Source organism: Geotrypetes seraphini, chromosome 19 (genome assembly GCF_902459505.1).
Source record: "Geotrypetes seraphini chromosome 19, aGeoSer1.1, whole genome shotgun sequence".
Lineage (NCBI taxonomy): Eukaryota > Metazoa > Chordata > Amphibia > Gymnophiona > Dermophiidae > Geotrypetes > Geotrypetes seraphini.
The window spans coordinates 6,266,684-6,280,080 of record NC_047102.1 but is presented as its reverse complement, the minus strand read 5'-3'; the positions used below and the strand labels follow the sequence as shown (position 1 = coordinate 6,280,080).

The 13,397-nt window shown below is 41.8% G+C and overlaps 1 protein-coding gene across 2 annotated transcripts in view; it reads left to right on the top strand.

Annotated features, from left to right (window-relative positions):
• Positions 1–13,397, top strand: part of SHANK2 (SH3 and multiple ankyrin repeat domains 2) — a 349,291-nt gene that overhangs the window by 72,988 nt on the left and 262,906 nt on the right. For both annotated transcript variants that reach the window (XM_033928600.1, XM_033928599.1), the window contains exons 7-10: positions 424–575; positions 1,629–1,796; positions 9,323–9,439; positions 12,589–12,666. In XM_033928600.1, coding sequence (XP_033784491.1) covers positions 424–575; positions 1,629–1,796; positions 9,323–9,439; positions 12,589–12,666 — 515 coding nt within the window. The remainder of the gene's footprint in view (positions 1–423; positions 576–1,628; positions 1,797–9,322; positions 9,440–12,588; positions 12,667–13,397) is intronic.

Sequence of the window (13,397 nt, the reverse complement as noted above, 5' to 3'; positions counted from 1 at the left end):
GCATAAAACTAATCCACCAAATTGACTTTAAGCACATTCATTTGAAGGTTTTAAGTACATGAAATACATATTTTATGGTTGTAAGCCAAATTTTACACACACTTTTCTGCCCTGAACTAAGACATTGACAGCCCAAAACTTCAAGAATAGACCAATTTTCTCATTGCAGAGGTGTGTCTTTAATGATTCTCAAAGCTATTCTATGCTTATTTTTCCATAATCTTTATATCTGTTTCCTCAAATCATTTCTGCATTGTGCTACATCTAATAATTAAAATCTGTGCAGAAATATAGGGCAGTTTTCCCTTTTATGTGCTAATGGAGACATGTTTTAGCAAATGACTGCAAGGGGACCCAAATATGCAGTGACGTCTTTACAAAATCTCCAACTCCCTTTTGTTACCCTGTTGTTCTCTTTCCTAGAAACGCCACTGACCTTGGCCGTGCAGCTTGACAACTCCATGGAGATGGTAAAAGCCCTGCGAAATGGAGGCGCGCATCTAGATTTCAGAGCCAGGGATGGACTGACAGCTTTGCACAAAGCGGCAAGGGTCAAGAACCAAGTTGCCCTCATGGTGAATAATTTAAAAAGGCATACATTGTAAATCATGTCAGACAGGCACAGACAACTTGGCTCAGGCAATGAGATCCTTGCAGACACAGGTCCCTTTAAAACTGAAAGTGCTGATTTTTGGGCTGATTCCATTACTTGACTTCAGTATTAATGAAGAGATCAGCGGCATGGTAAGGAAAGGATGTGGCCAGAGTGTGGACCCCTCCCTTATATTCCTTCCCCACCGCACCCCCCCCCCCCTTAGTATACTCTTCAATTGATCACCAGCAGCATTTCTAACCTGCTGCTTGTGCTGGCCTCAGCCTTCCCTCTGACATCACTTCCTTTTCCTACAGCATACGATGGTAAGGAAAGGATGTGGCCAGGGTGTGGGTCCCTCCCTTATATTCCTTCACCGCCTCCCCCTTGGTATACTCTTCAATTGATCACCATCAGCATTTCTAACCTGCTGCTTGTGCTGGCCTCAGCCTTCCCTCTGACATCACTTCCTTTTCCTACAGCATACGATGGTAAGGAAAGGATGTGGCCAGGGTGTGGGCCCCTCCCTTATATTCCTTCCCCACCGCACCCCCGCACCCCCCCTTAGTATACTCTTCAATTGATCACCAGCAGCATTTCTAACCTGCTGCTTGTGCTGGCCTCAGCTTTCCCTCTGACATCACTTCCTTTTCCTACAGCATACGATGGTAAGGAAAGGATGTGGCCAGGGTGTGGGTCCCTCCCTTATATTCCTTCCCCGCCACCCCCCCCCCCCCCCGCCTCCCTCTTGGTATACTCTTCAATTGATCACTAGCAGCATTTCTAACCTGCTGCTTGTGCTGGCCTCAGCCTTCCCTCTGACATCACTTCCTTTTCCTACAGCATACGATTCACACCTTTGTGGGGGGACGGGACTTTTCTACAGAAATAATGACTCTGTCCCAGTGAGTTAATCCACATGCACAGAAAGATTAAATGGTGAGGCAGGATGACGACGGTACCATAAACAGTAGGAACTGACTAATTTGGTGATGGTTTAGCTATTAAGCTGTAATTGCTTCTACTTTAATTCCAGACCATTTTAGAACTTGGTGCTTCCCCTGACTACAAAGACAGCCGTGGGCTGACACCTTTATATCACACTGCTATGGTGGGAGAAGATCCCTTCTGCTGTGAATTGCTACTTTATGAACAGGCAACAGTAGGCTGCAAGGATGAAAATGGATGGCAGGAGATACATCAGGTGAGAACATGCCTTCTACTGAAGAGGGATTTTTTTTCCCTTCCACCCAGGGCGTATCAAGCAGCAAAACTGTGGAAAGCATTGTCAGGTTTTTAGAAAGATTTTGAAGACTTACTTATTTGATAAATTTTATAAATAAGCTTATGATCTACTGTGTATGTACAGTTTTCTTAATTCCTTGTAAACCGCTTAGAACTGAAGGGTATCGCGGTATATAAAAGGATTTTATGTTATGTTAACCAGCAATCTAATTTTAAATATTTCATAAAAGACCTAAAGACCTATTTTTCAAGAATTTGTTACGCATGTTTCCTAAATATTGTAATACTTATTTTTAATTTGTATCACCATAATTACTTATGTAAACCGCTGTGAACTTCATGGAGTTGTGGGGAACTCTATGTATTACTAGGAATAGTTCCAGGAAGCTGTGTTATGGTAACATGAACGAGGGCAGGAGTCGAATAGTGGGTTAAGGTGTCAGATAGGGGTCCTGTTCAACACACAGGAGAGGGAAGAAAAGTAGACATAAAACAAATCCTTAGATATAAGAATCTCCTTTTGTGGCCTGCTCCTGTAGTGCCATGTTGTGCCCTGTGGTGTCTCAGCAAGGCTCTGGTCTGGTTCCCTAGAGTATCGGTACTATCTTTAGCAGTCAACATAGGGCAGCCTGCATCCTGTCAGGTCAAAAGATATAGATTTGCAATATTCCAAGTTGAACTTGGCCAACCTAATTGTTGCGGTTGCCATTCACAGATATGTGGTGGAGGCACATGCAATCGGGCATCTCTGCTTCCCTGTGAGCCTCCTTAAACTAGCTGTGCCCTTGGCTTTTATACTTCTGGACCACACCCTCCTGGCTCCAACCTTCCCGTGACACTTCCCCTTTGGATGGAATCAGATTTTATGATGGTTCTGATACTGTGAGGGCATTTCCTCAAGGGGAGTTGACACTCTGTCAAAAATTAAAAGACTAGGGGATACTCAATGAAGTTACAGGGAAATACTTTTACAACCAATAGGAGGAAATATTTTTCACTCGGAGAATAGTTAAACTCTGGAACACGTTGCCAGAGGTTGTGGTAAGAGCGGATAATTTCCTGGAGGACAATTTCCTGGAGGAAAAGTCCATATTTTGTTATTGAGAATAACATGGGGGAAGCCACTGCTTGCCCTGGATCAATAGCATGGAATGTTGCTACTATTTGGGGTTCTGGAATCTTGATACTTTTTGGGGTTCTGGAATCTTTATAATCTTTGAGCTTCTGGAATTTTGCTACTCTTTGGGTTTTGGTCAGGGTCTAGTGACCTGGATTGGTCACCGTGAGAATGGTCTACTGTGCTTGATGGACCCTTGGTCTGACCCAGTAAGGCTATTCTTATGTCCTTAGTGTTCTAAAGAGTCCCACACAGTTATAAAGACGCATACAAAATTTTAAAAAAGTATACCTTTTATGTAAGTGCTCTGAAATCAAATGGCTCAGTTATTAATTTTGTATTTCCTGCTACTGTGGTAAACATTGCTTTTAAAATCATGTAAATAGTGTCAAACAGTGTCACAGCATCCTGCAGTTTCTTTGCACCATAGGCAAGCTGTCATTTTTCAGGAGAAAAGGTTGTCGCTAAATGCTGGTTATAACAGGAGCCATGAGCTACGGTTTTATTAACATGATGACCGATTCCTGTGTTGGAAATACTCTTTTATCTGTACTCCTAATGTTCAAAAGTGGTGCTAGAATGGTGTAAGTCAGCAGCAGGGTTTTGAAGAAGACCAGTATTGATTAAATATATCAGATGATTTTTTTTCCTCAGTTGGACAAACAAGTAAAGATTGCTGTAGGAATTGAATTAAGAGAATGACACGGTGACAGAATTCATCACTGTTCCCGCAGATAACCGCCGGAAACCATCCCGTGCCATTCTTTAGTGTCTATCTGAACCTCAGTCCCTCTGTACCATCATTCTTCAATGCAAGGCTTGAGGGTCAGTGGCTGGAAACCATCCCGTGTCATTCTTTAGTGTCTATCTCAACCTCAGTCCTTCTACTCCAGCATTCTTCAATGCAAGGCTTGAGGGTCAGTGTTCTTTAGTGTCTATTTCAACCTCAGTCCTTCTACTCCAGCATTCTTCAATGCAAGGCTTGAGGGTCAGTGTTCTTTAGTGTCTATCTCAACCTCAGTCCTTCTACTCCAGCATTCTTCAATGCAAGGCTTGAGGGTCAGTGTTCTTTAGTGTCTATTTCAATCTCAGTCCTTCTACTCCAGCATTCTTCAATGCAAGGCTTGAGGGTCAGTGTTCTTTAGTGTCTATCTCAATCTCAGTCCTTCTACTCCAGCATTCTTCAATGCAAGGCTTGAGGGTCAGTGTTCTTTAGTGTCTATTTCAATCTCAGTCCTTCTACTCCAGCATTCTTCAATGCAAGGCTTAAGGGTCAGTGGCTGTGCCCATTCATACTCTGATTCTTCCCTTTCTCCATTAAGAGTGACATGGAGATGGTTTTCCACGGTAATCCACGGGAACGGTGATGAATTGTGTCACCATGTCATTCTCTAAATCAAATCTCTAATTCCCTCCGCCTAAACAGAAAACCAAACCAACCCTTCAGACAGAGAAATCATATATACTTTTTAACAAGTTCTCAAACAAGAAAACCTATTACTGTTCACTAAGATCTGGAAGGAACTAATCTTTTTAGAAGTGGGTTGTAATACCCAACAAGATTGAAAAGATAAATTGGCATGGGGATGGTAAGGAATATGAATTAGAGACACAGTTGTGCTGGCAGCTTCACAGATGTATTCATCTCAAGTGTGATGAGAGAAAGGTGTAGGGGTAGAGAGACCAGCTCAAGTTCCCCCAGTGCAGAAGATAATCTCATGCAGTTTTAACATTTTATTAAAATGCATTCCATTTCTTGAGCTCTTGTCAGTTCTGTGTAGTTCTTAGGACTCGGTGTCAGTAGTGAATAGGATGAATTGCGAGTTTATTCCCTGGGGGGTACCTCGACCCTGTGCACTCAAGAAGAGTAATGATTTCTATTTCAGTCTGATATGAACTAAATTGATTGATTGCTTGATGACTAGCAACTTTCTTAAAGACATACAGTACTAATAACTCGGTGCTACCTTTGGTATTCTTAATACAATTAATTTGGTTTTTAAAGACTGAAAAATATTGCAAGAAATTGTCATAGGGCAAGCAATATATGAGAGATCTTCAGAAGGTTTCCACACTTTTATATTTTTTTTTTTAACATTATTTATTAAATATCTCAAAAGCAAATTACTGTATTTTTCACACTATAATAGACACCTGACCATAAGACGCACCCTAGATTTAGAGGAGGTAAACAAAAACAAACAAACCCATTCCTAACTAAATTGTGCACCCAACCCCACACTCCTTGCCAGGTTCTGCACCCCTCCCCCCTTCCCTGCCAGGCTCTGCATCCATTTCCACTGCCGTGCCCTGTAACCTGCCCCCTCTCACCTCTGGTGGTCTAGTGGTAGGCTGGGACAGGAGGGATCCGTCCCAGCCGATTAACAATTTTTTCCTCCTCTCCCCCCCTTCCTGGTACTTTTTTAAATCCCCTGTACCTTTTTAAAACACCCCCTGCCCGCCCTTTTAAAACACCCCCCACCCCCATAGTAGCTTTTTAAACGCCCCTTAAGCCTGGTGGTCCAGCGGTGTATTGGCCAGAAGGAGCATGCTTTCTGTGTTCCTGCCTGGGCCCACACCACTTTCTGAATGGCTGCCGTCGGTTCTCGTGGCATGGGATTGGAACCCACAACCTCAGGGTGCTGAGGCTGGAGCTCTAACCGCTTGCCACACACAGTAAGTGCAAAAGCTTAAGGTATATTAATAAGAGGTATCCATGGTCTTTGGTTTTGGGGGAAAAAATATCCTCAGTGAAAAGAAGTTGGAATTCTAGGTTCATACTTTTTTTTTAAAGGCAGTTTTCAAAGTGGAAGAGGGAAGGTTCTCTTTGAAAACTAGTGCAACGTTCCCAAGTAAAAAGATATGACAGCTATGCAGTCCTTGTGAAAGTTGCTCTTTGTTCTAATTTCTTATAAGATTTCTTGTAAATTCTGTGATACAGAGATGCTGTGTGTAAACCTCTTGGTGAGCTGTAGATTGAGTGTCAATGCTTTACTTGAGTAATTTTATTTTTTTTTTTAAAGGTATACACAACAGCGTATTGCTGTGTTTGGAAAGTGATGCATGTTTTTTATTAGATGCAAGTAAAACAGCATAGATTGGACCCCTCTAGATGTGCTCGGCTTCTTATTTTGCAACAAGTAGAACATATTCACAGAATTATTACAGATAGCTTAGGGATACGTGTGGATGCTGGTTTATTTACAGAGGACTGTGGCAGCCTCTGCTGGTGCATTTGTGAATAGAATTCAATCTTTTGCTACGCACATTTCAAACATTTAACATGCATTTTTGATCCCTGCATTGTCTTGCATGTTTGTGAATAGAGATTGGAAAAATTAAGAATTATTAAGTAAATGTAGACTTATTGGGAATCTAGAACTGTTTCTTGAAAACCTGTCAGTGTAAGTTTGGTCTGCAGTGTAGATGAGAACCAGTGTTTCAGGCAGCAAGGGATGGGTTGATGGACCGGTAGAAGCAAATATTGTTGCCATAGTGTGGCTGCAAGAGATTCTAAAGGCCATTTGAGCTAGGGTTACTTGATGTTCGGGACACTCGGAATGTCCTCTTTTTTAGAGGACTGTTTGGGTGTCGATGGATTTACAAAGCCTGGCAGTTTGTCTGGGTTTTGGAAGGCCCTAAGCTCAGGGCCACGTCTGGAGGGCCTCCGAGCATCCACAGATGTGATGCAATGATGTTATATGCCTGCTACATGCATGCATGTGATGTCATCACTTCATATCCACGCATGCTCTGAGGTCCTTCAGATGCGGCCTAGGCTTGGGAAAGAAGAGATGAGATTTGTGTAGGGGTGGGGCTGGGGGGCAGAATGGGGCGAGGCCACATGTCCTCTTTTTTAATTAAGAAATCTGGGAACCCTAATTTGAGTGCACAGTATAATTTTTTTACAAACATCAATTTTACATCTTTGCTTTTCCTATTTTTAATTTTATGAAGCAATTTTTAGTATGGTATCCCTCCATGTTCAAATACTCTACAATAGTAATATCACATTTCACTTAATTTTTATTTAGGAAAGAATTTGGGAACCAGACCAACTTTAGTGCCCCCTTGTGGTCACAAGCCATATATTTAAAAGTATTGCTAATCAATGCGATGGATGTGCTTGTTCTTGAGTGCAAATTAACTCAAAACACGGCTCGATAGTTGACAAGCAAACCCGCATTTTATCATCCACCATCTGCAGTCATTCTTTTTCTTTCAATTTAATTTCTATCAGAGCTGAAAATCCAAGTTTGCAAACATAAGATCCAAACGGTGACCACTTTGCTGCTCAAGTTAGGATAACTACTGCATAAAATATATATATATATATAAAAAAAACAATCTAAAATTACTTGTTAGTTTTCAAGGACCAATCATGTCAAAGAATGATGCTCGTCTGTGCAGATGTATCCTTACGCACACAGACACTCATAACATTGACAGACTCTTGCATACACATCTATTCTAGTGTATACTTTATGAAGGGAATTTTTTAAAATAAAATAAAATTCTGGAATCTCTTGTGGGGCACAACTGGAATATCTTTGGGGCACACCACTGTGCCATGGCACACAGTTTGAGATACACTTGTGTAAGGTCTTTTTCAGACCATTTACCCTCCTCCATTCCACTACCTTCCGGCCCCACTCTCCAGCTTGAGTTTTCAAGCAAAGTCCTAGGCTTCGTCCTAGACTCCTCCCTCTCCTTCAGTGATCACCTCAACTCCCTGGTAAAAAAATGCTTCTTTAGCCTCCATATGTTGAGGAAAGTAAGATCCTACTTTCACCATTCTCATTTCGCCATCCTCGTTCAATCCACCATCCTCTCCAGACTGGACTACTGCAACTCCCTCTATATATGCCTAACTAAGAAAAACCTCCACAGACTTCAACTAATTCAGAACGCCGCGGCCAAGCTTATTTTCACAAAAGGCAAGTTTGATCACGTCTCCCCTCTCCTCTCCAAGCTTCACTGGCTCCCAGTATACTCCAGAGTCCTCTACAAATGTGCTTGCTTATCCTTCAAGATTCTACATGGCATCCTACCCCCCGTTATCCCACTCCTTTGGAATTCCTCTAACCCACTCACCTCTAGATCCTCCCAAAAACTGAAACTATCTTTCCCATCTACAAAAGGTATATCCCGCGCAGGAAAACTTGGAACATCCCTCCCTTTTAGAACCACAGAACTCTGGAACAACCTCTCATCCCCGCTCAGAAATGTCAGCTCCTTCCAATCCTTCCGTAAACATCTGAAAACTTGGCTCTTTTCAAAAATCTAATCACCCCTCGTTCTCTAGTACCCTGTTCCCTCCCTATCTTCTTATTCCCTCTCCTATATCCATCTTTGTAGTTCCTTTCCTCCTAACCTCTGTAAACCGTGCCGAGCTCTGCGCTTGCGGAGATGATGCGGTATACAAACCTAAGGTTTAGTTTAGTTTAGTTTAGTCTTAGTCCACTGGATTTTTATAACATTTAAAATCAAGATTTTACTCAACTAAAATGTAGTCTAAGAATGCTTCACAAAAGAAATCTGTCTCACCTCTGTTTGAACTTATTTAATGATTGAAATAAGATGCTACCCTATTCATATTTAAATTTTAATGTACAACGCTTTGTATTCCAAATTTTAATAAACTATGAAACTATAGGGTGAGTGAAAGACAAGAGATCCAAACCAGGCTATACTGGATTATAACTCTGTGTTTCTAACTAGTGCTAGCCTGGGTAAACAGACCTGAAATTATAGTGAATTTCATCAAAAAGTACCACTTTCCATAGAATAGGAAATTTAGACAACCCCACCCAACACCCCCAATCTTCAACATCCCCCCCCTGTCACCTCTAAGCCCACCCCGACATACCCCCCCATACCTTTGTTGAAGATAAGCCGGCTGGAGGGATGCTTACTCTAGCCGGCAGGCCTGCCTCTTCAAAATGGCAGGCTTTCCACTTCCCGGTACATCCTGAGATACACCGGGAAGGGGCCTAAGGCCCTGATTGGCTCAGATGCCTAAGGCTCCTCCCTGGTTTACCAAGGCCTCCCCCACCACCACTTTGTAGAGAGAATGGTACAGTATTGGTAAATTAGGCCCAGAAAGTCAGGTTTTTCCATTCTGCGGCTAGATTTATGAGTTAGCCCTCAGTTTTCCGCAAGATTATTTACAGTGTTGTAAAATTAACCTTTCAGATGGATAGGTAGCCATGAAAAACATTCAGGATAGTTACACTTTGTAAGACTGGGAATTGGAATGCTGGTTATGATATGAACTGCCTTATATTTTTAAAGGAGTCTGTCTAGAAATTAATCAATTCATAAATATATTATATTTTAAAGAATTTTCAAAACTTGGTGTCTTCCAGGCCTGCCGTTATGGACAGGTTCAGCATTTGGAACATTTGCTGTTTTATGGGGCAGATACGAGAGCGCAGAACGCCTCTGGAAACACAGCCTTGCATGTCTGTGCTCTTTATAATCAGGTATGAATCGGCTTAGATTTTTTTTTTTAGCTTGTGTGCATTTTCTTGATGTGAGTGACTGCCTACCAAATTGGGTTCCTGCAAGAATTGAATTCATATTGGTCTTCTGACTGTGTCAGATTTAGTAATCTAAGAGGCAAAGTCCCCTCTCTGCAAAGAACTTGCTGAAAAATCTGCCCATTTCATTAGACTACCAGGGATGATGATATGCCTGGGGAGCCATTTCTGGTTCTGTGGATTCAGCACCCTGTGGAGCTCTAAATTACCAAGGTCTTGTAGCTTTGCTTGAGTAGTGAGCGTCATGCATTTTGTTCTCTCTTTCAATGCCCTCTTTTTTTTTTCCTACAGTGAAAAGGAAAAGAATGCATGATTTTAATGATACAGACATATCCATTAATAATTAGGGTGTGTCTCATCTTATTTTGTGAAATATAAAAGATTCACGATGGTATAATAGCCATTTTGCTTACTGTCTGGTAGACTTATTCTGCTTTTGTTTACCACAATATCCATAAAAAGTGATAAATGCAGAAAACCACACAGTTATTAAATAGATTTTTGCCTCATAGTCAGGGTCTAAAGTTTATTAATGTAATACATTCCAACAGAAACCAGCTTGAGCTTACGGCTTTTAGATTGATTCCATTTCTGCAAACTAGCAATCAATACAGAAAATTCACTGGATGTGTTTGCACAATCGGTAATATTTAGCAAATGAGTTAAGCAAGGAATAGGTTTGCGTTTTACTAATGGAATGAATTTTACTTGCAAATATTTTGTCTTGCACGTCCATAAGAACATAAGGCTTGCCGCTGCTAGGTCAGACCAGTGGTCCATCATGCCCAGCAGTCTGCTCACGCGATGGCCCTCTGGTCAAAGACCAGCGCCCTAACTGAGACTAGCCCTACCATCACACGTTCTTGTTCAGCGGGAACTTGTCCAACTTTGTCTTGAATCCCTGGAGGGTGTTTTCCCCTATGACAGACTCTGGAAGAGCGTTTTAGATTTCTACCACTCTCTGGGTGAAGAAGAACTTCCTTACGTTTGCACGGAATCTATCCCCTTTCAACTTTAGAGAGTACCCTCTCGTTGTCCCTACCTTGGAGAGGGATTTTGACTGCTTTGACTGATACTAAGCCTTCGTACTTCTCCCATTCTTTCTTGAATTCAGATACAGTCTTTGCCCCCTCGTTGTCCCTACCTTGGAGAGGGATTTTGACTGCTTTGACTGATACTAAGCCTTCGTACTTCTCCCATTCTTTCTTGAATTCAGATACAATCTTTGCCCCAACACCTCCACTTGGAGGCTGTTCCATGCATCCATCACCCTTTATCTAAAGAAGTATCTCCTTAAATAACTGCTGATTTGTCTTCACCCTATGCTCCCTCATTCCAGAGACTTATTTCCTGTGCATTTATGCCATGGAGGTATTCAAACGTCTCTATCATATCTCTCCTCTGCCACCTTTCTTCCAAAGTATACTGTAAATTTTAAGACTCACCTCTAAAGTATTCAAGCCATTGAACCAAGTAGCATGTCTTATTAATACATTTTAATATCTTAGTAGGTTGTACCTATATTTAATTAATTTTTTTGAACATAAATGATAGCAGATGGCCCATCTAGTCTGCAGGTTACACCCTCTGTGGCCTCGCTAACAACTTGTACCGTGGACTTAGCAACTCCTGGTTAAGCCTCTTTATGCAGCTTTATGTCCTTCTGGTTTTGACCACCTCCAAAATTTTCAAACACTTTGGAGTATCTTTCAACACTTCTTTGGTTCTTCCATTTTTAATCATTTGTTTAATTAAATTTAGCCAGAAAGAATATAAACCATTGTAGTAGTGAAAATTTTTTTTTAATTTAGTGGCTATAGAACATTAGATTCCATCTCATCAATAACTGATAAAATCAACCTCTCAAAGATCCATCAAAGTACAGGCAATATCTTCTCTATCAGTATCAGTCTAAGCTCTGTGACTTTTTAACAATACATAAGCCTGTTTTGCAGGGCTGAATGGGCAGTATTAGGTCTGAGCAGGCTAACTCATTACTCCAGAATAGAGGTTCACACACCATTAGTTTCCGAGGCACGTTCAATAATTTATCTATCTCAGTAAGAAAGAAAATAGTTTTCAAAACACTTTTTAAAAAATTTTTCAGTATAGTTTGAGCAGCAGCCAGTATAGATATATTGAAGCACTTGTCCTCCTTCTCCTGGAATACTTACACACATCTCATTACAGTAGTCAAGGTGAGACATAGATGTGCAAATATTCTTAGAAATTTATAGATGGGCTGAAATCCACAGTTTTATTTGATCACACATCTTCAGATTCATCTGGAATTTTAGGATTTTGCCAAGCGTCTTTTGTGAAATCTGTTGGATTTCCCTTGGTGGAACCAGGGGAAAAATATGACCTCACTCAAAATAGATCTTGATGCCTTTATGCTTGGATGCTCCTTTGAGAAGGTTTGTTGAGCTGATTTGTGAACATTTGAAATTTTTCCCAGGTCATTCAAATTATTATGTCAATCTATGTTGAAAGCGGTGGCATAGTAAGTGGGGCGGTCCACCGCGGGCACAGTCTTGCTGAGGGCAAGGCACCCATTCTCCTCCCTGCCTCCCCCTTTCCTTTTTTACTTCCATGGAGTGAGGTTGCTGCCCGCGTTGGCATTGGCGCTCTCTCTGACTTCATTTCCGGGACTCGCGCATAGAAAGTGAAGTCAAAGAGCAAGCCGACACCAACATGGGCATACAGCTCACACTGGAGAAGCTAAAAAGGTACTTGGAATGGGCAAGGGGGTGCATGCGCAGCGAGGGGGGGCGGGGAAGATGGGGAGGAGTCCACCACCCCTGGCGCCTCTCACCCTTACTACGCCATTGGTTAAAAGAATAGATCCGTCTCTAGAAGGGATGTTGTCATTATTGCTGTTCTGAGTCTTAAAATTGACTCATTGTGTTAAAAACTTTAATAAAACTAATCCCACAGCGATAGGGATTTAGAGTTTAAGCTTGCTTTAAATTGTTGATGTTTCCCCTACCATATTTAGATGTGGTGTCATGGCAACTGAATAGTTTAACTGCTGTCTGCTCTTAGAAGCCAAGTTCTCTAATAAGTCCATTCCTTATGTATATAACCCTCAGGACAGCTGTGCCAGGGTTTTGCTTTACCGAGGAGCCAATAAGGAAATCAAGAATTATAACAGCCAGTCACCATTTCAGGTAAAAAAAATATATATATATTTAGTATGTGTGTTTGTCTTCTGCTCTGAAATAAGAACATAAGAAGTTGCCTCCACTGGGTCAGACCAGAGGTCCATCGCGCCCAGTGGTCCGCTCCCGCGGCGGCCCATCAGGTCCATGACCTGTAAAGTGATCCTTTGTCTGAAACCCTTCATTCCTCTTTTTCCTTCTATCTATTAACCTTTCATAGTCCTATCTCTACCCCTATCTGTATCCCTCAATCCCCGAATCCTTCAGGAATGTATCCAATCTCTCTTTGAAACCTCTTAATGTACTCTGTCCTATCACAACCTCCAGAAGCGCATTCCAGGTGTCCACCACCCTCTGAGTGAAAAATAATTTCCTAGCATTGGTTCTGAACCTGTCCCCTTTCAATTTCTCCGAATGCCCCCTTGTTCTTGTGGTTCCCAATAGGCTGAAGAATGTAAATGATTCATAGCTTACTGCTTGCATATGGTATGGAGGATCTAGCTCAAAAGTAGAGGGGTAAGGAGGATTGGGGAGAGACTGCACATTGTTCAGGGGTGGGGAGATGGAGAAAGAACTGGAAGGAGGTTGCATCTCATTCTGGAGGTTGACATGACTTCAGGCTGGGTCCTAGAAGATAATTGAGCACCATCTCATATTCAGACCTGTGTTGGGTTAACTTTCTACATAACTCCCCTCCCCTTTTTACAAAAGCATAGCATGGTTTTTAGTGCTGGCCATGG